General features: G+C 44.4%; 2 protein-coding genes and 1 long non-coding RNA gene across 12 annotated transcripts in view; 2 read left to right on the top strand and 1 right to left on the bottom strand.

Moving 5' to 3' along the window:
• The window catches only part of GLCCI1 (glucocorticoid induced 1), a 150685-nt gene extending 146390 nt beyond the window's left edge, over positions 1-4295 (top strand). The window contains exons 8-9 of the mRNA XM_043589539.1: positions 110-230; positions 1388-4295. Coding sequence (XP_043445474.1) covers positions 110-230; positions 1388-1730 — 464 coding nt within the window. The 3' untranslated portion in view covers positions 1731-4295. The remainder of the gene's footprint in view (positions 1-109; positions 231-1387) is intronic.
• Positions 4296-8961: 4666 nt separating this feature from the next.
• On the top strand, positions 8962-18269 carry LOC122487925. The gene is made up of 3 exons (XR_006298505.1): positions 8962-9855; positions 14672-14711; positions 17970-18269. It is a non-coding gene; the product is annotated as an uncharacterized LOC122487925 (long non-coding RNA).
• Positions 18270-20000: 1731 nt separating this feature from the next.
• The window catches only part of ICA1 (islet cell autoantigen 1), a 155645-nt gene continuing 152237 nt past the window's right edge, over positions 20001-23408 (bottom strand). For 8 of the 10 annotated variants that reach the window (XM_043588958.1, XM_043588960.1, XM_043588957.1 and 5 more), the window contains 2 exons: positions 22467-22556; positions 20001-20274 (listed from right to left, as the gene is read on the bottom strand). In XM_043588958.1, the coding sequence (XP_043444893.1) occupies positions 20150-20274; positions 22467-22556 (215 nt within the window). In that variant the 3' untranslated portion in view covers positions 20001-20149. The remainder of the gene's footprint in view (positions 20275-22466; positions 22557-23408) is intronic. The other 2 variants (XM_043588968.1, XM_043588966.1) reach the window with 1 other exon arrangement.

Below are 23408 nucleotides of genomic sequence, written 5' to 3' on the forward strand. Positions count from 1 at the left end.
CAGAGGGGCCATAGTGGATAAACTGTGCAAAAGGCTGCTTGTTTGGAAATCAAATTTAATTTAAAAGAGCTTTCAATCACTAGTTAATATAACTGCTTTAAATTTACAGACAGTGGGAGTAGCTCACCGTTACCCAAGTACGCTTCATCTCCCAAACCAAACAACAGCTACATGTTCAAACGGGAGCCCCCAGAGGGATGTGAGCGAGTGAAGGTCTTTGAGGAAATGGCGTAAGTAATGTCTTTTCTATCAGCTGGGATCTGCAAAGCTGTAAAGCTTTTTTTACTGAGAACAGTTGATTACAGATGAATCAACTACTCCATCCAGCTGATAACGTGTCTCAAAACCAAATTATAAAAAGAAAATTGAATAAGCAGAAGGGATCTTAGTGTAGCATTGGAGTCTGTATGCTGGAAATACATAAACTTAATACAGAAACTTGGAAATTCATCCTTACTACCTAAAATATCTATTTTTGATCACTAAGAATTTTCCTCTCAAAACCTCTGTTGATTTAGATGGCTAACAAGGAGTTTAGTGGCAAATATCCATGTGTGGCTGGCCTTAGGATAGTGATGCCCCAAACCAGAAGGAAACTAACATGTCTCCCTGTAGACGCTATCTAGCATGTGTATTCATTTAATGGAGACAGATTTTTTTTTCTTTTTGAATTTTCAGTACGCATTAAATTAGAAATTAAAGAAGAGGTTCATGCTGTGAATACTTGGCAGAGTAGCTCAAAAAAAAAAAAAGAAAAAAAAAAGACTCTGTGGCTCTTAGACTCACTCATCCCTTTGTCCCAGTGCAAGTGCCTGGGGAAGGCTGCTGTACTCTTGCAACCTGGAAGGGGACAGAGACTGGTCTTGCAGGAGTTGATGGCTAAGTTCTGGGAATGGGAGGGGAGGAAAGGCTTCAGGACCCTGCTCCGCTGGGCTGTGACCGGCTCTTTGAGAAATTTTCTGATCTGTTGGTAGAAGTATAGCAATGCAGAAAAAGGAGGAAATGCTTAAAACCAAATATAGGATTAGGTCATCCCTCTCCCATTGCACTTTTTCTTAACAGACAAGGTCATTCTAACCTTGCATAATAATCTTCAGCTATAACATAGGAGGTTTTTCCATCTTCCTAAATGATTGAAAGCAAACTAATGATCTTAGAAAAAATTTGCCCAGTCCTTTTGAAGATCCTTTGGTGTCAAAATTCACTCAGTGCTGTGCACATCCGTAGTCTGCCAGCTGACTTGTGCTATGGAAGATGTTTACCCCTCTGTGTACACTTAACTCATTCCCTGCCATTCGCATTGTAGCTGTTGTAGAGAACTCCAGCTAAGTGAGAAAGTTTGGAAGTTGTTAGTGATTATAAATGTCATTTTGTCTTACGGTTTTAGGTCTCGTCAGCCTATCTCAGCCCCTCTCTTTTCATGTCCTGACAAAAACAAGGTTAATTTCATCCCAACCGGATCAGCTTTCTGTCCTGTAAAACTTCTAGGCCCTCTCTTACCTGCCTCCGACCTGATGCTCAAGAACTCTCCTAACTCTGGCCAGAGCTCGGCTCTGGCCACTCTGACCGTCGAGCAGCTCTCCTCCCGGGTTTCCTTTACATCCCTTACTGACGACACCAGCTCCGTGGGCGCCACGGAGGCCTCCGTCCAACAGCCGTCCCAGCAGCAGCTCCTGCAGGAACTGCAGGGTGAGGAACACATCTCTGCTCAGAACTATGTGATCATCTAAAGTGAAGGGGGAGCTGGCCTCTACCCTACCTTCATGGATTAGGAACTAGACCTCAGACATCTTATCTGCATGGAGTGACAAACTTTTTGAACACCACCACCACCAACAGAATACTTATCAGCATCATAAAGTATCTCTTGACACTGATCTTGGCAGGGACGGAACTCCTATTCAGCAGTTTTTGTGGAAAGCAGTAATGCTTGCAAAATGTGTGTGTCATTCAGCATTTTAAGTGGAGACTATGCATTTCATAGTATGTTTGACAGAGTAGTAGTGTGTCCTGTGTTTTGTTCCAAATTCTTCAGTATAAATAAGCTCTATATCAAAAAGTTGCCTGTCTAAATAGAAAAATGTCTTGCTGTGTTTTGTCCTATGGAAAATACTGTACTTCAGGATTATGTTTACAATTGATCCAGGTGTTTGTTTCTAACTTCTGTAATACATACAATGCAAAAAAATAAATAAATAAATGGCCACAACAGTTGCACAGTGCCCACCCTATGGCCTAGCTTCAGGTACTTCAGTTGAAGTCTAAACTCAGGTAACTTGGAATGTATATCATATTGGGATATTAAATATTTCACAGCTAAAAAGCTAAAGAGGGAACATCACTCTTTTGCCTTTCCTTATTTTCTGCATTTCCCTTTCCTCATTACATTCCACATTCTTAGAATAAGAAGTGCATTCAACCCTAGGAGAACAATAATCCTGGACATGGGTGAACATGAGGAGAACCAGCAAATCTGTGGTGTCTGACATCACTTTTGTCATGCGGTTACAAGTAACACAACTGTTGAATCCACTGTTTCAACATGTGTAGATGTGGCTTTTTTTTTTTTTAAACAAGTTCAGGTGTTGCTCAGTTAATGACTGTTCTAATGTTGCAAATAAAGCGTCTGATACCAGGCTGTATGTAAACATTCCAATTGTGTGTAATGGGATTTAAAAACAAGAAAGTCTAGGTTTGATTTCCAAACAAGTGAACTTTCCCAGGGGATGGTGGAGATTTCTTGTTTATGTTGCCCATCAGGGTCATGAAATGCCATTGTTTTAGCTAAAGGCATATTAGTGTTCAGTTTCACTTTTGGAAATGCTTTAATTTGCAGGTTGAAAAATGACAGGCTTTTGGTTAATTGTTTTCCTCAAGCACTTGAGGTGTGCGAGTTGCATTTGTGTGGAGAGAGAGTATGCGGGTCTCAGATGCTGTGCACATTAGGAAGCAGGTTCTTTGGTGACTTACATGGTGGTCGCTCACAGCTGCCTCATTGCGTCTCTCCTCACAATATCATGGATAGTTCTGGTAGTATTTTGGATTTGCAAAGTAAAGCCTATACCCAAGTAAGCAGTCTTGAACTCACAGACTTGACCCGAATTCTCAACAGTGTGAAGAGAGCCCTAGATACTCTTGAGTGGTCAGTGGAAGAGCCCAGCTCTCAGACTTTGTTTTCTGTGGCACAAAGAGAGTATCCTAAAGCAGAGGGAGGTTTTTGTATTTTTATTCCATTGCTTCAGTTCAGTAAAACACAGAGTTGTTTCATCTGTACCTACTACAGTATATGGCACAGTTTTCTTAACAGTTAGGGGAATAGGTGCCTACAGTTATAGGAACGTTTCAGTTCCTTTCAGTCATTCCTCGGGATTTCTTTGTTTTATTTCCTAAGGAGGGTGAAGAAAGAAGAAGTGATAAAGAAGAAAGCAACACCATTGATTTTTTTTTTTTAGAAATGGTATATATATATATGTATATGTTTGTGTGTGTATGTATTTTGTGTATTATTTTTTCATGATTCCAATTATCTTCTTTCCACCAAAGTTTGCAGTAATATTCTCTCCTGAAGGTGCATTCTGGCTCCTTTAAATTAGTCAGTGTTATATTGTAGGAGACTGTCATGGAAAAGGACTCAGTTTACTTTTGCCATTTTCACAGGGGAACCTTTTAAAACAATCTCTTCAGCAGCAGACACCTTTAACCCTAATAATCTCAGGCCTTGATGAAAATACTATATTTTGTAGATTATGGTTAAAGGGAGAAAATTATTCTGTAAGATAAATATGAGCTCCATTAACTTCTGATATCTGGTTTAGCATTACATAATGTATTGATCTTATGCTCTGCTTTTGTCCAAATAAGATGCAATAGTATCAATATCAATTTCTGAAAGATGGACTGAATGCTTTTTTGGTGATGAAATCTGATGTACGATATTTATAGTGACATGTGCTTTTATTTTCTCATGAGAAACTAAATATTAATTGTGTTGTACATTTGTTCTTAGCATATATTAAAGTTCCGAACCAAATGTGTTAAAGCTTATGCTTTGCCATGTAAATTTCCCAGAAGTTGTTGAGCTCAAATGTATCCTACATCCAGCTGTAGAAATTTGTCAGAAATTGTTTAAATTTTGTACATAGTTGTACTGTTTAATTCTAGCCACTGCGCTGAACAGTATTCGAGTTACCATACAATATGGCTTTACACAAGGAAATGTGTGGCTTTTGTTTTGTATTTTTTCAGTATAGAAGTTCCTGTGTCTTATTTAAATAAAGTTATTAGTAAAACCAGAATAGTTCACCTATGTTTTTTGGAAAGATTTGTTCATAAGCACCTTGCCCAACAGAGATACACTTAGGTCAGGGTGATGGCAGTATCTGGTGCTCACTGAATTCCTGACCTGTATCTCTGGTGCTGGAGGGACTCTGACCGGATCAGATTTCCACAGCCTGGTTTCCTCTTGACATGTCATTTACACACTTTCCATCACACAGTAAGAAGCTGGATGTCTAAAGTTCCAAGTCTTTGTACCGCTCCCAACTGTGTGAGCACCTCAAATAGAGAAAACACTGCCCTTACATTTTTATTCTATACCTAAGAATTTTTTATGGAAGTAATTCTTTTTATTGTTTTTTATTTTTTTAATGTTTATTTATTTTGAGAGATAACAAGTGGGGGAAGGGCAGAGAGAGAGGGAGACAAAGAATCTGAAGCAGGTTCCAGGCTCTGAGCTGGCAGCACAGAGCCCGATGCGGGGCTTGAACTCACAGACCACGAGATCATGACCTGAGCTGAAGTTAGACAGTTAACCAACTGAGCCACCCGGGTACCCCAAAGTCATTTTTTTTTAAGTCCACTGACATCACCTCAAAGGAAGTTGTGTGTTTCTTACAAAGAAAACTGCAGCAAAAAATTTTAAATTGTTTACTCTTTTTATTTAGGTTTAGATTTGGGATAAGAGGGAGAAAACCTTAACAGAACAAAGGAGTTGTTGATGTTATGCCCAGTTATCCAGATAGGGTCATGATAGGCCTCATGGTGGCCTGAGAGCAAAACAGACTACTTTGAGAAATAATTTGCCAGCAGTCTTCTTCATTTCCGAAGCATATCTCCTCAAAGAGGTTGGTAAGATTTTACCTTTAAATTTAGCTTAAAAATGTGTAATTAGCTATGTTTTGGGCTGAAGAAAAGTAAAATATAACTTTTCAATGGTGATGTTTATCAACAGTTTTCTTGAAGATGATACATAACTTGGGCAGGAAACGATCTATCCGAGGTTAAAAGTCACACTGCAGGTGACTGTGAAGGACAAAGTGGAATCCTCAGCTCCATCTCTGCTTGACTTGATCATATAAGCTTAATATAAACAGCCCTGAGAAACAGGTCAGTATTGCAAATTAAAAAAAAAAAACAAGGGGCGCCTGGGTGGCGCAGTCGGTTAAGCGTCCGACTTCAGCCAGGTCACGATCTCGCGGTCCGTGAGTTCGAGCCCCGCGTCGGGCTCTGGGCTGATGGCTCAGAGCCTGGAGCCTGTTTCCGATTCTGTGTCTCCCTCTCTCTCTGCCCCTCCGCCGTTCATGCTCTGTCTCTCTCTGTCCCAAAAATAAATAAACGTTGAAAAAAAAATTAAAAAAAAAAAAAAACCCAAACCTAAGGAACAAGGAGAGAGGGGAATTAGGTCTAGATCTAAGTTTTAGCCTTATGCTAGCTAAAAATAATCACTTGAAGTTTATTCATGAATATTTCAAAATAAATGTTTGCTCCCACCCCTTCCATCTCTGAAGTTCCATTATCCCTACATGTTCCCAGCAGCTCCTACCTTCTACCCCCGCTTGAAACTCACAAGTCTTTTTTCCCCTCTCTACATACCTTTGGTAAACTCAGGGCCTTTTGGAACTCAGGAGCTTTGTATGGGTCCCTTAATTCACACCTGGAGTCACAACCTAGCATTACAGTTCCAGTTGTCTTGGGGGCATCTCCTCTCAGACTTACTGTCTTATCTCAGCTTCACAGATTGAATGGAATGAAGAAGTCTTGTCCCGTGTTGTACTAAATCAGAATACATCCCAATTCTTCCTTTTTCCCTGAAGACAACTGCAGTTCTGTGTTCTGAAGTTTTCTCCACCTACCTCTCTCACATTTGCCTCTCTGTCTTCCTATTTATCTCCCTAAATTTCAAGCTGCAGATCAGACCGTATGTGTTGTGGATGAATTTCTTTTGAAATGGGATTCTGATGGCAGGGAAGCAAGATCATTTAGTATGCTAGATTTCCAGTAACCCCTATAGCTGTAGACCAGGGGTCGGCCAGCTAGTGCCTATAGCCAGATGTGCTGCAGGCCTATTTTTGTGAATAAAATTTACGAAACAAAGCCACACTCATTTGTTTATGTATTGCCTATGGCTATTTTGCAGGACAGTGGCAGAGTTAAGTCGTTGCAATGGAGACAGTCTGGCCCACAATGTCTAAGATATTTTACTGTCTGGTCCTTTACAGAAAAAAATGTACCAACCTTTGACATAGGCCAGAGAGCAAACTGGGTTTGGGTAACTTGTATCATACACGTGGTTGTTTTAAAAATACGTCCATAAATCTTTTGATACTCCTCTTTGAGAGGTAGAGCTTCATTTTCCTCCCCTTGAAGTTTGGGCTGGACTTGCTTAGAAATGGAATCCAGCAGTGATGAGCTGTCACTTCTTAGATTAGGCTGTAAAAGGACAGGCTTCTGTCTTGGGTGTGCACTCTCCTGGATCACTTGCTATGGGAGAAGCTCTATTGTGAGGAGACCGAGGCAGTCTTTGCTGAGAGAGACCCACATGGCAAGTAGCTATGGCTGGCAGCTAACGCTGAGGTTCCCCAGCCCACAGCCATGTGGGTGAGCTTGGAAGCAGATCCTTCAGCCCCAGTGGAGCCTTGGGATCACTGCAGCCCCAGCCAACAGCTTGTCTGCTGCCTCATTAGAGACTTTGAACCGGACCTGCTAAATCCTAGGTTCCTCACACTCAGAAACCGTGTGGGACAAGCTGTTTGCTGTTCTAAGGTGCTGAGTTTAGTGGTAATTTGTTACATAGGATTATACAGCTAATACAATAAAGAGCTGCCCTGCCTGCCTCTCCCCCGCCCCCCAACACGTACCCATTACTGCCAGCAAGATCACCCAGGGTCTTGTGCCATCCTGCCCCCACCCCGGGTCCAGAAAATGAGGCTTGCCTTTTTGGAATGAACACTTCTTGAAGAAAGCTCTGTGGGACTAGGTCGAACACAAAGCTTTCTCATATAGAATTTTGTTACCTGAACCACCCACAGGGTAAGTCTACAGTATGTGCCTAAAAGTTATCTTGTCCAGTATTAAACCATCTTACCTACGACAACTAATTGGGGGGAGAAATTAGACTCTCGCAGAAGTGTTTGCTGTGGAAAATGATGCAAAAAGAGGCGGGATAGGTGATCAGTTTTCAAAGCTGGAAAAAAAAAAAAACCAAAATCTCAAGAAAATGAGAAATATTTCTACCTCAAATGTCTTAGTTTCTATCCTTAACAGGAGGCTGGTGACCCATTGGTTCTAAAACGGCCTATTCCATTTCACAGGCATTTGTGTCTTTCAAAAAAAGAGGAAATTTTTTTCAAAGGTTCCAGATCAGTTTGGTGACAGCCCCTCCCATTTAAAACAGCCATTTTCTTAACACTAAGAATTTGAATAATTAGATCACTTTTCCTACAAAAGATTTTCTGATAACAAGGAATGGGTCCCCTTTCACACTATAAATTCTACTCAACTCTTGGCATCAGCTTTAAGCATGACTTTGATGACATTCCTTTAGCCAGAATTGGGTAAGGTCCCGTAGGCAATGGATGTTATTTCAAACCACTGTCTGGAAGCAAGCGGGATAAAAGGTGGATGTAGGGCTCCATAAGGACCTGCCAAATGGGGAGAAGGGTTCATACAGAAAGGGCAAACCATTTCTCAGGTTTTCTATTCCACTTTGTAAAGGAAAAGGGTTATACTCCAGGGACAGAAGTTAACAAAGGACACCGCTCATGTGCTGCAGTAAACAGCCTACCATTTTTCATATGGACTGAAATCAAGGCAAACAAGGTAATCTTAACTCACTCTAAATCTGACTGTTTGATTATAGTCAAAAACCTGGTGTGGTCTCTCCTGCTTCCCTTTCCTGTGACCACCCTGGGAGCTATTGTATGGAGAACCCTGACCCTTTCTCCTGATAGCTCCTCTAAGTCCATGACCATTGCAGCAGGTCCTGCTGGAAGACAGTCAAGGGGTAGGAAGGACAGAAGATGGTTACACCTGGGAAATGGGGCCTGTGGGGAAGTGGGGGAGAGTGCTGAGGCGAGCTTTCACAACATTCATAGGTCCTTTTGAAATATCTGATTTTTTTTTTCTGACAATGATTATGCATTCCTTTTGTAATGTTTCATAAAAGAAGTCAAGGAAGCAACTTAATCTTCTTTCTGCAGTTGTTGGCATTCCTCTTCCTTCTGCTCATGCCGCCTTCTCACCAACCATCCATCATCCAGTATGTGGCAGAAAGCAGATATGACTGAACTGACTGCTTTTCATATTCCCCAACAGAAAGACAAGGTGAAAGTCAAAGAGAAGTGATCAACATGAAAATAAATGTTTAACCTCACAAGTAATCAAAGCATGCAAATTAAAACAACAATTGGTTGCCTTCAAATTGGCAAAGATGAAAAAGAAGGGTGATATTCGGTGCTAAGGAGGTGGTGGGGATATGGTCACTCTCATATCTGGTCTTAGAAGAGTAAGTTAGTATACCTTTTTGAGCAAGAACCTGGCAGCACTTACACCAAGTGGCAAAAAGCAGGTCACAAACCAGAGTGATCTCTTGGTTTTGTAAAAATACATACATACATATATATATATATATATATATATATATATATATATATATATATGAGTTAAAAAAAAAGACATGAAGAGTGTACAAAAATTAATAGTGGTTATGCTTGGGTTGTGGATATTTGTCTTTAACATTTGCATTTATGTTTTTCTAAGTTTTCTTAGAAACGTTATAATTTGAGAGAAAATGCATGTTAATTTCCAGTTATCAAGGGAGGGGGAAAATGTAGGGAGGAAAGAAGGATATGGCAGGAAAAGATTTAGTTTTAGCGGAAATGAGCAGACCTCTTAAAATCAAGGTGGCTTGAGAAGAGGCTTGGTAGAGCAAACTCTGGTTCAGTGGAATTATCCAAATGTACGTACAGTTTCATGCCCTTTTCACTTTCCCATTAAAAAAAAAAAAAGGTCCCAACACCATCATACTCAGGTACATAAGATAAAATTATTTAAGCCTAGAATGGCATTTAGGGAAGTCTGGAGTTGTGGTTCAGAGGACAGAGCATTCCTTGGAGTGTGGCCCATACTAAGAGCCCTATACTCAGTTGAGATGGATTTATGAAGTGGGCACCAGAAAGCCCAGAAATCTGTCCTGTCATTTACACTTCTTGAAAATTGAAGCCTCACTTAGAAAATTGAAAAGGACCTTCTGCCCCACGCAAACTATAGAAATCTGAAAGTGGTGAAGAGACTGTTCTTGAATGTGATTCCCATTTCTCAGTACACTCTTTATTGAGGCATATTTAATCTAGTTTTACAGAGCTTGACTGAAGTGGGTGCATGTGATGGATGTTGACCAGAACTTGGATTAGAGAAGACTGGGGATCAAAGCCCTGGACAAGCTGCAGTGGATGCCTTGGCTTGAGGATCACCAGCGCAGAATTTGACTCCTGTTCGTCTTTGAATTTGTAGCTGGCATAATCCAGTGGGGCAGGAAGCAACTTGGGGATTCAGACATTTGCTTATTTCTCCTTCTTGGTAAGTGTCTCCCCCATGCACCAAACTGAGCCTCAGCCCTTTGCCATTTGTCATTTCTGTCAGCTGGCAGGCCACACCTCGTAGAACCATGTCCCTCCCGCATGTCAGAAGACAGAGGCAGTGTGGCATAAGGGACTATGGTCCAGGTCTGGCCATCAGACAACTCTGTGAATCTGGGAGTCTTTCTTTGTAAAATAGCGATAATGATTATTCTTCTGCTTTTGCCATAACAAAAGAACCTAGGCTGAAGGGCCTAAATGATAGAAATGTATTTCTCACAGTTCCTGGAGGCTCAAAGTCCTAGATCAAGGTCTAGCAATATTTGGGTTTCTAGGAAGGACTTTTCTGGTTTGGAGACAGCCGCTTTGTCATGGCCTTTGACATGGTTTTTCCTCTGTCTCTTCTTCTGACACTATCCTATCGGATGAGGCCGCATGCACCCTTAGGACCTCATTTTACCTTAATTACCTCCCAAAGCCCTACATGCCCCAAATCACTGGGTCATATACCTTAAAAGGATAAATGTTATGGTATATGAATTGTAATGCAAAAAATAAACTCAACATGCCAAAAAATCCTACTCTGTAAGATAATTAAGAGGGTGAAAGGGACCTGTGTGCACATAGCACAGTGCCTGGCATAGAGCACCCCATGGATAAAATAGTCCATGTAGGGTCAGAAAATGTGAAGGTTGTAAAGCCATAAACCTGGTTCCACAAGCCTCGAATCCTGTCTCCAACATCCTCAAGGATGTTCACTGCATGGCTCTACTTCTTCCTCTGCTGTTCACAATCTGCCGTCTGCATCTTTCCTCGCCTTTGGCAGGTGGGTCAGGCAGGCACCCACCACCCTGGCTACCATGTAAGCACCCCGCGTGTATGCCTCTGACCTTGTTCTCCCACAGACCTCCATGCCTTTCCTGTTCCCTGTGCTGCCGTGTGCCCAGCTCTCCCCGCCTGCCCACATCCAGAAGGCAAGGCCAGAAGGACATGACACTTCAGGCTTCAGCCCGGGCCCACTCCCATCTTTTCCAGGTGCTTTGTCTTTAACCACGGGCCTGGTTTATAGGGCAGAAAAACCAGCCTGTTTGGCTCCGGGCTTCCCTCACCACAGGCTGGCCACTGAAGCCCAGGATGAAGAAGCAAGGCTTTCCCTGGGGCTGGTTGTGAGGGCAGGTAACAGATGGGTAGCAGAATGCAGGTAGCAAGAGCTCGGGGCAGTGTGCTGTCCGGATTTGTTCTCTCCCTGCTAGCTTCTTCCTTTCCAGCTGGAGTCAAAGTTGCAGCTCACCCGGGATGGCAGCTCCTATTGGCAGGATAAAAATACCCCTCAGTTTGACTGCTGAGGCCCATGCATGGCCAACTCAGCCATTAAGGGCAAGGAGAGAGGAAAGAGTACGGAATGCTGGTGACTTCCCTGCAGGGAAAGGTGGCCGTTGGAGCCTCCCCGCCCACTTACACGTGGATGATGCAGGCTTCTAGTGCTCAGAGGAAGTTCCAGTCACACCGGTGCCCTCTCCATCAGCATGAAACCTCTTATTAGCATGTTTCTGACTTTTATTGTGCATCGACCCCTTTGAGAATTTATGGAAGCTCTGGACCATTTCCTCAGGAAAAGAAATCCACAGAGGTGCATTTTCACACACACAAAACTACACAGCTCAGAGGATGTACAGAACTCTTGAAGCTAAGAGGTCCATAAATCCCTGGGCCAGAATAGAGTTTATAATAGGGATGAAAGAGTTTATAACACAGCCATCAGAATAGCAATGAACTGTAGGGAGATAGTGGAAGCAAGGCTGTTGATATGTCAAGTGCTGTGTCCTGAGAATGCCTTCTGTTTGTGCGGGGGACAGGGGGCCAGCAGACGATGCTCTAAATGTGGTACAGACCCTTGGGGCATCACAGGTCAGGTCCAGAAATACCAGCAAGGAGACACCTCAGACCAAAATCAATAAAAGAGCTCCCTGGGAAGTGGCTGAAAAAGGAAGCTCCAGAGAAGCCCGGCCTCTACTGATGAGGCATTTCTAAAATCAATTGCCTCCTCCTCGGGTGGCAGAAGGGTCAGGATACAGGCCCCTGTCGGGGTTGAGGGGTTTCCTGAGCACTTTTGACCAGCTCTCTGTTAGGGCAAATTATAAAAACGTTGCTCGCCCTGCTGTGAAGGCCCGTAGTTCCACCACTGAGATTGTTGCTGGGGGTATGTCCCAGAAGTGGGAAAAGGGCGTCTCACTGCACCCGGACAGACTCCTGAAGTGCTACAGGAGTGTCCGGCAATAGGAGTAGAGGGGAAAAGGCAGAGATGGATCAAGAGCCTGTGGAGCCTCAGAATTCAACTGAAGTCAGTCGTGTCTTCCAGGGAAGCACTGGTTCAGTGAGTATGGTCAGATGCTTGTGAACTCTACATCTTGGCATGTTGAGAACAGTGGGGCCCTCAGTCCATTTCCTACTAGTTAATTATCAGAAGCCAGGACATAGGTATTATATTAAGGCCATAAGTTCTATTTTCAGTACAAAGAGGTGCAATTGATTAAAGTCCAGATGAGTATCAGCAGCATCAGAGCAGGGATGCTCACAGCTGGCTAAGCAACCTGGACTGCTGCAGGGGTCTGGCTTCTAGCAGCAACCCCCTCCTTCACTGCGTCCTCATCTGTACTTTGTCCCTGTGGCCACCACTCGGTTCCTCAGTACTCAGGAGGCTCCCATCACTTTATAAGTAACTGTGTATTGGTCCTGTTAATTTCAGTATCTATACTTTTGTAATAGACAAATCATTTCGTATCATCCCTAGTTCAGAATCAAAGGAGGGAGAAGCCCATAAACTCTGCTCCTCTCTGGATGAAAAGTTATTCTGCCAGGCCTACCACATGGGTTTCCTGAGCTAGTCAGTTGCAACCAGGTGGTCCTGGGGCTTACAGTGTGACTTACTAGCTAAGACCATGTCCCTCCTTGCAGAATGGGAGCCGGGACTGCTTGGCAGGGGGATATGAGTGTGACTGACAGTTTGAAGATTGCTCTCTTGTCAGTACATTCACGTGGGACTGTTCTCATGTCTCATAAGGCAGAACTGCCAATAGTACAAGACCTTAGTCTACCAAAAAGAAAACAAAATACACACACACACACACACACACACACACACACACACACACAAAACCCTCTTTAATACACATATATTGTTTTTTTTTTCTTTTGAACAAATTAGATTGTATTGTCCAGTTTCCAAAGTCACCTTTAAAGACCAAGAGCCTTTTTAAGGCAGAAGTAGTGGTGCTCATGAAATATTCTGTCCATACTGTGCCATCTCCTAGGCCCTTGCAGTGAGGTACGTGGCTATTTCTAGCCACTGGGTTTTGGAAGGAAGAGAAGTGTGTTTTTCTTTGGATGAAGTGTAGCATAGCCAGTGTGTGACAATGCTCCATTTCTACCTTTCCTCGCTATAGTGACCAAGAGGCTCACACACTGCATGTGATCAGCTGTATGCTGGTGACGCTGCATCAGCATAAGTCCCTGGGGGTTTGTGGAGCAGAGCCCCACTGACCCACATTAGAAACAGAGCATGAGTGAGGAAGGAAGAAAACTTCCTGGCTATAAGCCACTGAGATTTCTTGGTGATTGTTGCCAAAGCATAGCCTGGCCTGTCCTGACTTACAGACAGATCTGGGAGACATCACAGGAGGACACCACTGTGAATAGAGTTGATCTTCTGTGGACCTTCCAGCTGATCAGACTTCCAACTCTGCAAACCTAATGAGTCTCTCTGCTTCCCTGGTTATTTTAGGGGCTCTCCTACCACATGGAAAGTACAGCATCCCTTTGTGCAAGATCCAGATTCCAATTTCTTCTTTCTCTTCTTGAACAATCATACTTATTGAGGCTTAATTTACATATGTAAAATTCATCCTGTTTAGTGTAGGGTTCCGTGGGATTCGGGTAAGTGCATATGGTAGTGTAGCCACCAATACAATTTGTAGGAGAGCTCCAACCAGTATCCACCCCCGCCCACCTCCAATTTCCTTGTGCCTCTTTGGAGTCCAGCCCTCCCCCAACCACAGCCCTTGGCAACTACTGATCTAAGGCCCATCCTTTTAGGTTTGTGTTTTCCAAAATGGCATACAAATGGAACCACACAGTATGTAGCCTTTAAAGCAGAAAACCTTTTTATTTTGGAGTACTTACAGATTGACAGAAAAGTTGCAAAGATAGTACAAAGTTCCTCACCCAGCTTCTGCTAATGTTAACATCTTACATAGCTAGAGTATTTTGACATAGTAGTCAAAATTAGGAAATTAACATTAGCACAATACTATCAACGAAACTATAGACTTTTTTTGGATTTCATCCACTTTCCCACTAATAGTCTTTTTCTGTTCCATGATCCCAAATGGCATTTGGTCGTCATGTCTCCTTAATTTCCTCCCATCTGTGGTGGTTTCTTGGTCTTGTTTTTCATGACCTTGACACTTGTGAGCTACACTGGTCAGGCATTTTGTAGAATGTCACTCAATTTGAGTTTGTTTGATATTTTTCTTATGACTAGACCAGGTTATGAGTTTTGGAAAGAATACTACAGAGATGAAGTTCCCTGTCCATTGCATCATATCCGGGGTACATGATAGCAACATGAATCATCCTGTTGTATGGGTCAAGAGTTGCCTCCTGTTCACAGCTAAAGAATATCTCACTGGATGCATGTACCACAGTTCTTCATTCTCCAGGAGAAGGATATTTAAGTTCCTAGTTTTTGAAGATTATGAGTAAAGCTGCTAATATTCACATAGAGGTTTTTGTGTGAACATGTATCTTTTCTTCTCTAGGGTGAATTCCTAAGCGTGGCATCGCCAGGTTGTATGATAGGTAAGTGTGTATTTAACCTGATGTTAAACTACCAAACTTTTCCAAAGTGGTCCCACTCTGCTTTCCCCTCAACAGTGCGTAAGAGTTCTAGTTGCTCCGCATCCCAATTTCTTGGGATGGTGGTCAGTGCTCTAGGTAATGGTTCATTTAAAAAATACCATTAAGTTTGACAAGTTTTGCAGCATGTCCTTTCTGACTGGCAGGAGAACCCACTTCATTTCCCCTGGTCTCCACACAGAATTCTATCCAAGTTTATGGAAAAATCAGGGGCAACTTATTCATTAGACTTTCTAGTCCCTTCCTACCTAACACCTTCCTCCATTCCCGTGATACTTAGGAGCAAATTAGTAAGTGATGGGAACAGAAGATGGGGCTTGGAGAGTCTCATGGAAGGTCATGGGGAGAGAGAAGCTTCCCACTCCTACTTCAGCATCCTATACCAAGCAAGTGAATTTCCGTGACATAGTGGCTACCCTGTGTGCTGCAGTGTGCAAGTGCAGGGCTACATTTTGGGGGCATCAACTCAGTCCTTGTAATGACTCCACGAGGCAGGTGATGCTACTACAGAAGATGACGAAACAAGTGCAGAGGGTTTGTAGTTACAGCTGGTGAAGCCTCAACTTGGGAGGCTTGGCCACAGATTTCTCCAGCTTCAGAACCCAAACTCTTAACATCTGCCCTACACTACTGTCTGGAAGTGCATCTCCCAAAGATGTCAAATAATTGGCCAAAAAAAGGGGGGGAGAGACAGACAGAAAGAGTTGGGAGGAGAGAAAAGATAGGGGTTCTTAAAGGAATTCTGTGTCTTTGAATTCCTTTCTTTAGCTCTAAGTTTCTAGCAAGCACCTTGAAGAAAAAGAAGCATTGGCCCAGCAGTTAGACAATGTGGGTTCTAATCCCGGTTTCTCACTAAATTATAGTTTTTCTTATATGTCCCTTGGTTTTCTCATCTGGATATCAGCAGGTTGGATGCAGAGAGCTCTGTGGTCCCTTCTGACTTCCTGGAAGTCAGCTATAGGAGAGCCACACATAGGCATCCTCACTGGGATGCCTAGAACACCAAGCCTTCTAGTCCCAGGGCTGGCAGTGGCCTCAAAACGGACTTCTGGAAAACATTCCAGTTCTTTCAGCCACCTTGCTCCATACCCCCTGTGTCCTCAAGGTCATTCAGATGGAATCTGGAGTGGATCACCACCGCATTTTCCTGCCCAGGATCTACTCCCTATTCCTCTGGTATTAGCAGCACAGCCTTCCCTTGAGGAACCATCCTTTCTCCATCCCCAGTCCTTAAGAGTCAGGCTCCAGGGACAGGCACATGAGAAGCTGGGGATATAGCCTATTTCCCATCCCCACCCACCTTGATCCCAGTGGCTGACTGGAGACTGGGCATAGGATCCAAAGCAGGCTCAATTCCAAGACTTTGGCTGGAGATACTGGTGGCCATGTTTCCTCCTTATGAGAAGTCTGTTAGGATGAAGCAACACAGAGAGAATCAAAGCTGGGAGCTAAAGACGGGAATTGCCGAGAACACTACCTGACCTCTAGATCCAGCTGTGCCTGAAGCATGTGCCTGGACCTTTCAGTTACCTGAGCAAATAAATCCACCCTCATTTTTTTTGTTGTTGTTTAAATAAGTCTGAGATGAATTAGATTAGGGTTCAGTAATTATGTGGGGTTTTTTGGAGATTTCTGCTTTTCTCATCCATATATGCCCCTTTCTAGGAGTTCCAGAATCTTTGTTTTTTGTTTTGTTTTTTTAATTTGAGGAGGAGGCGGAGGAGGAGGAGAGTAGTAGTAAGTAGTCGTCGTCTTGTCTTCGTCAATTCCAAAAGCCCCATGAAAGACATGGTCTAATGCAGTGTTGGGAAACACACAGCACTGTTGCCACCACCCCTGCCCCATACTTATCACAAACATCACTCATCAGAATTCTTCTCAGTGCAGAATTCTTGGCAGCCAATGCCAATCACTGGAGTTGGCTCCAAGATGAAGTCTATTTTCCAACAAAGCTGAAGAGACCTGCATCACTGCACTGTGTGTGGTGCCAATCAGAGGACTAGATATGGTCTGAATCAAAGGATTAACTGCCATGGCCTGTCTGGAGGACACCAGCTGATCACAAAGACAGATGCACTTTGACATACTGGGAAAATCAATAGTGCCAGTTGTTAGCCACTGCCAGGGTCGGCCCCTGAGGAGGGGTCTCTCTCGGCAGTGGTAGCTGAGAAAGGGAAGCATGGAGCTCAGCTGGCGGGCTCCTGGAGGCAAAGCATGGGCAGAAAGCATCTTGACCCAAATGGCCAGGCAGCCTCACATGGCCCCTCGGGGGCCTCAGCCCTGGCCCCACACCCAATGGAAACACCTGCCACAGCATGATGGTGAGCCCGTCTACATGCCCACTGGCAACTCATGCCTCCTGGGGATGCCAACTTTGAGCAGACCACGTTTTCTTGGGCATAAGCCTCCAACAAAAAGTTCTAAGTTGGTGCCTTTCTAATTCTGAAGCTGACGGATGCTTTTCTCACTCTCACACAGCTCAAAATCAACCTGACATTTCTAAAATTACATTTTGAAGGCAAGGAATCTATAAAGTGCACCAAAGCCCATGCCAGCTGGGAGAAAAAGAAAAGAGGAAAGAGAAATGTTTCTGGCTCCCTCCCTTACATTTGAATATTCTTTATATATTGGCTGGGGCAGCTCGAGAAGGGAAGGGGCACTTGCAGACCACCTAAAACTGCAGGAAAGTTTTCAAGGAGCAGGTGCTTTCTGAATTTCCCTGAGGGTTCCAGTGCAATTGTGGTTCAGACTGGCCTGGAGACAAGGAATGAAAATGAGGGAGAAGTGAGACAGGGCGTGAAGGGGGTGGGGCACCTTTGTCTTCTTCACGCCAGAGACAGTCCTTCCACAGGCGGCTGGCGAGGGGCCTCGAGGTGGGCCCCCAAGGAAGCCCCCTGGCTGGGCGGCACACAGGCCGCTTAAAAGAGAATAAGCGAGCAGCTGCTTCTCCTTAAACTAGAGAGGTGGCCGAGGGGGCTTTGTGCGAGCCAGGATCAAAACACGCCTATCAAGAGGGATCAAGGGCCTGGCCAAGTGGATTGCAGATGGGAATGGGAATTGAATCTTTTTTTTTTTTTTTTTTTTTTTAACAAAAATGTAAAGAAAATTCAGAGAGAAAATGCCTCCATGTGCAATTCTGTCCTTTCACTTGTAGCGAAGCCTGTTCAACTACCACAATCATCCTCTGCCCTTCACCCACAGATCAACTTTAAAATGCAACTAAAATGATCCATTCAACTGAGAAGAACCCCACACCCCTTCACCCCCACCCAGTACCCAGCAAGCTAGTTCCCTGAGCCTCCAGCCTGGATGGAGCAAGTCTACCCTCCTGCTTCTCTGCTTCGTCTCCTTACTGCGGTTGCTGTGGGGCTCTCACGGCTGCGAACACACGTGACCCAGGAGGAAATGAGTCCTTAATCTACGTTCTACACAGGGCAGCTCCACTCAGGAATCATTAATCCCGTGCTCACAAGGTGACTCCAGGGTGCTTATTACTAGGGAGACACAGAAGATTTGGGGAAACAGGAACCCCCTTCTCTGGGTTGCAACACCTTGGGCCAGAGGGAGATGCCTACGAATAGGCCTCAGGGGCCAAGCAGAGCACCAAGGGTGTACTTATCATGAAACGGGGGAAGGGCAGGTAGGAGATGGGGGGTGCTTCCTCCTAGGAAAACTGTGGGCTATGCTTGAAGGAAGTGCGATCTGAGGAGTGGGTAGGGGTGTGATGGCAGCCAGGGGTAAGGGGACAGGGGCATCCCAGGGGGAGTGTGCAGCAAATGCACAGGCCCAGCATGGAGAGGGAGGGCTTCTGGTGCAGCAAGCTTTTCTGTGTATGTGTGGGATGAGGCGGGGAGGCTGTGTGGAGTGGAGAGGGGAGGGCCTAGGGCTGTATCCCTGTATCCTCAAAGACCATGCATGCCAGGCTGAAAAGTCACCAAATGAGATTCTTACAAATGAGACTCTGTGGACAGTTTATGCCGGCCAAGACATGAGCAGAGCTGCTCCAGCCACAGAACACGCTGAGTCCCAGCCCCCTTTCGCCTTCAGGTCTCTTCTTGAGCAGTGGAGGAGGAGGAGGATGCCTTCCAGTCCCCCAGGGCCATCTTGCAGAGGACAGTGGCTACTGCTGGGCCAGGTCCTTCCCTGAGGGCACACTGCAGAGCCAAGAAGCCGCATTCCTGTGTTGGGGGAAGTGGCCAAAGGAGACCCTTCCAAAGCCAGAGACTGAGGCTACAAGAATGCAGCAGAGGCCAGCTGGGCAGAGAGGACCAATTCCAGGATAATCATCAACACTACTCCTCTCAGGGCCACTGGCTCACTGACAGGGGTGTGTGGCCTCTCAGCATACCACAGGTGACACAGGGAGGGGAAGAGAGGTGCCAGCCCTGGGGACTCAACACCTGTGAAGTGTCTGAACCACTTACATGCCCACATGCAAAACTTGTTCCTATCTCTCCCCAAGCCAACAAAAGTCCATGCCTTCCTCTCCTGCACGGTATGTGGGATGCATGGGATCTCGTCAGTAGTTTCATGCAGTTGGGGCTCGTCTTTGTTCTCCTCATCTGTCCCTCTCCAGCCTCAACGTCCATGGTACCTCCCCACTGAGTCCCCACAACAGACTCTCTTAACGTGCTTTTGCATGTCAAATATCTCTGCCATTTAATTAAAAAAAAAACAAAAAAACAAAAACAGTTAATATCACAAAGGACTCCAGAAATACATGCTTTTGAATTCCAGCCACAGAGAAGAGGAGACACTGGCATCTGCAGATATGGCTGCTTTCCATAAGAAAGGTTCGTGCAGTGAGACCAGCCCAGCTCCTCAGCCCATGTGAGAACACATAGCCCACCACACAAGGGCTGAGGGACAGTGTCTTTGGTTGGCTGGGGCTTCATCCAGAGCTCACTGGAAGGTGGTGTGGCAAGAAGGGGAAGTCTTCCTGCAGCCCCCTTACGAGGGCGACAAAGGCAGGGAGTACATGAGGAGGCATTTAAGCTTTGCTAGCCTCCCGCCGCCTCTTAGGCTACAGGACTCGTTACTGCAACCTAATACAGAATAGGTTGATGATTTGAACTTGGATCTCACAGTAGCCCAGTGACACATCAGCAGCCATAATGCGGACGTCAGCAGGAGAGCGGCCAGCCGGAAAATTGCTCCTAGACAATCGTGTATTGTTAGATCCACATAGAGAATACATTCAAACCCTTTATACCAAATAAGAGTAAATAATTATACCAATATAAACAGGGCCTCTGACCCTTTCATTTTATTAAAATGGCACGTAAATATGAAAACAGCATACTGATCACTTCATACGTCTGCGTGTCCCCAGGTGTGTGGCCGAGGAGTGGCACGAGGGCTCCCTCCGAGAGGCTGCAGAATCATGCATTGAGCAATTCATGTTCTTTATCGGTTTTCCCAACAGCATCAGGATTTGACAGTGGGTCGAGGTCAGCAAAGAGGCTGAACCAGGCAGTCAGGTCCGAGGAGGCAGCCTTGGCAGGTTCTGGGGAGAGAACAGGCAACATGAATACACGTACCTTCCAAAGCCCCACCTCTGCCATGCTGCATACAGGTGGGTCCAGGCTCGTCTGGAAAAGGGAGGATACTACTCAGTCAGACGAATTCTATTACACTCTGTCTCTAAAACTAGCTAGGGGATTCCACATCTCCCTGTTGGCTATGGGAGAAACATTTCTAAACCATGGCCTGAAGCTCAGTGAAGAACAAGCCCAGTGTTAATCCACACCTGCACCCCCATCCCAGCGGATGGCACGGCCCAACAAGTTGCCTAAAACCTCAGATGGTGCTGCTTCAACGCAAGTAGGAAATATCACTGTGATTTCAGAAATCGAATGATGGCTGAGGATGCATGGTGCCTTCCAGTGTCCACTGGAGGAATCTTTTCGAATCTGCTGGGTCAAGGGAAGTATGATGGTCACTCTTTTCAGGCTTTAGGGCATCAGGCTGAGAGGAGGGTTTCTCCTTTCTCAGGGTCACTGCCCTCATCCACCATCTCCTGTTAGAGGGAGGAGGCCTTTGACATGCCTCCCTTCCTCCCCCCTCCCACTTCACCATCTATGGATGCTCCCTTCAGCTGTTCTTTAACTGAATCACCCGCCCTAACTTCCCGAATGCCACAATTACAGAGCCAAATTATTTTCCAGATGAGGAGAGTATTTTCAAAAGAGTGCCTCATGCAAGTGATTTCTACACAAGTTGGGGCCTCTTTATATAAATCATTCCACATGAGGATCGAAGTTCATTGGCTTGGACGACCCAGGCTTTTTTCCCCTTCCCCAACAGGTGGGAGTATCAAAAGCACGAAGAAAACGTCTGACAGGTTATCCTTCTAGCTGAGAGAAACAAGGAATGTGCTTGCCATCTGGCTGAAAGAGTCTCGGAAAATACTGGTGGGACAGGCTGCTACAAGGTTATGCCAGAGGAACAGGACAGTGGTTATGGGCTTATCCTACAGCAACAAGGCCTTTGGTCTTTTCACGAAAATGAATGAACTGAAATGTTAAGATAAGGTGCCAATCATGGTATAGTTCTGATTCCTGTCTTTTGTTTTTCCCCATAATCTCTCATAGGTATATTACTTTATCATGAGATAATCAACACATCCGTTACAGAGATAAAATGACTACAAGCAATGCTCACTGGCAAGAGGCAAGTTATTGTGTAACATTAATCGATCTCCATGTACAATCAACCTGCAGAACACTTGGCTTAGTTTGATACGATAAACTGAGACCCAAGAGATCTCAATATAGGTTGGCTGGGGAGTGGAGTGGGGAATAATTTTTAAAAAGGGAGTAACCAACTCAACGTTTAGTCATGTAGGAGTCCACACAGCAAACCGTATGGGGCAAGACTGATTTAAAGAGGATTAGCCATCTCGATTCTTGATAGGGAATATCAAGATCTCTTAAAGAGATCTCCAGCAAAAATACACTACATCACTACATCCACTTCTCTTTTCCTCCTAACCTCCCAAAGGTGTAGGGCGGCCTCAGAGGGTAGCTGTGGCCTTGCTAGGAGGAGTCAGGTGACTGTACTTTGGTGCAGCCCTCACCTTCCCTAGACCTCTACTGCCAGAGTTTGGGAAACCAGGTGCAACTGTTTGCACAATACCTACAAGAACATCCTGGGAATGCTTCTGGATGATAAAGACACTCCCTGCAACTTCCTGTGGTTAACACGGAAAGTGGGTGATGACCAAAGGAAGAGAGAGACAGCTGCAAATACAGAGATCTTCAGTCAAGCACAGGTTCTCTTTGGGGACCTGTCTCAGAAAAGAACAGTCCCACGAGCTTGAAAGGCCCTCCTCTGACAGCTAAGTAAACCTGGCTCTTTGTTAGGTGGAGGCAATGGTAGTTTCAGTAAAAGACAGCAAACTTCACTGGCCTTTCCTACCTTGCTGGAACCATTCAACCTTGGGCAGCACACAATCACAAGGGGAGAGGTTATTTGGTTCCTCCTCCTTTGGTTTAATAAGGGGAATTATTAGTTGGGACACTGGGCCAGAATAAAAGAACATAATTCCTAGGATCATGCAAAACTCTCCACCCTTGTAGCCCATGCTTTATACCCTAGGTGCTCAAATAGAAATTAGTAAAGAAAAGACAGAAAATAGTGTTAGGGTAGTTGAAAGGAAGGCAATTGTCATTTCCAGGGAATAAAACACTATATTACCTTTCATTGCAGGGCTGTTGTCATTTGGACTGCTTGCCTGTGGTGCTGGCCATGGAATAGGAGGAGGATTGACATTGTTCTCTGACCAGCCTAATATTCAAAACCAGAGGTTGTTAGGTCGAGGGAAGAACAGGCACACTGCCCTACCAGGCACTGGGCACACACACGGTCTCACCCATAGTGGCCTCCAAAGAAAGGGAAAAGGGTGACAAGACCCTTCTGCCATGTTCTTCATACCTGGGGTATATTTTGTGGGACAGTAGGTATGTGTGTGTGTATATATATATATATATATACACACACACACATATATATATATATATATATATATAATCATACCTAATTCATAAGTATGGAAAATTAGGGAAAAAATTGGATTTTGAAAAAAAAATTGTGAAATTGTTAACGTTGAAACATTTTTTTTTTTTTTTTTTAGCTCTATGCCCATTTTTCTTCTCAAGTAACATCATTTCATGGTCACACCAAAGATTATCCATAGCATTCCAAGGAAATCAAGTGCCTTGTTTTTCTGTCATAAATGGAGAAAGCTTAAAAAAAAAGTGAACAATAGTAAATATAGTGATATAACTAATAAACTGTGGGTCTTCTCCACTTCATTATGATCCAGCTGATTTATTTTGTATCCAGCTAATCTGAGAAGTTTAGTTAATACAGATAAATAAATGGTAGTCTAGTCCAAGTTTATGAGGGGAAAGAAAGCCCCCTCCCCCAACTTGCTGCCATGTCCTTACAATGGCACTTGGCTTGTGTAACCCAACATTCTGTAATGCCCCCTGTGCTCTTCCTGCTTCTAATGTGAACTTAACATCTGGCAGTCCTGCTTGGGGAGAGGCACACCTAGTTTCCCTAGATGTTTTGCCATGGCTCACATTTAATTTAGAACTTTACCATATACTCCTTGGCACATCTGCTTTAATTCTT

This window comes from Prionailurus bengalensis, chromosome A2 (assembly GCF_016509475.1).
Source record: "Prionailurus bengalensis isolate Pbe53 chromosome A2, Fcat_Pben_1.1_paternal_pri, whole genome shotgun sequence".
NCBI classification, from domain to species: domain Eukaryota; kingdom Metazoa; phylum Chordata; class Mammalia; order Carnivora; family Felidae; genus Prionailurus; species Prionailurus bengalensis.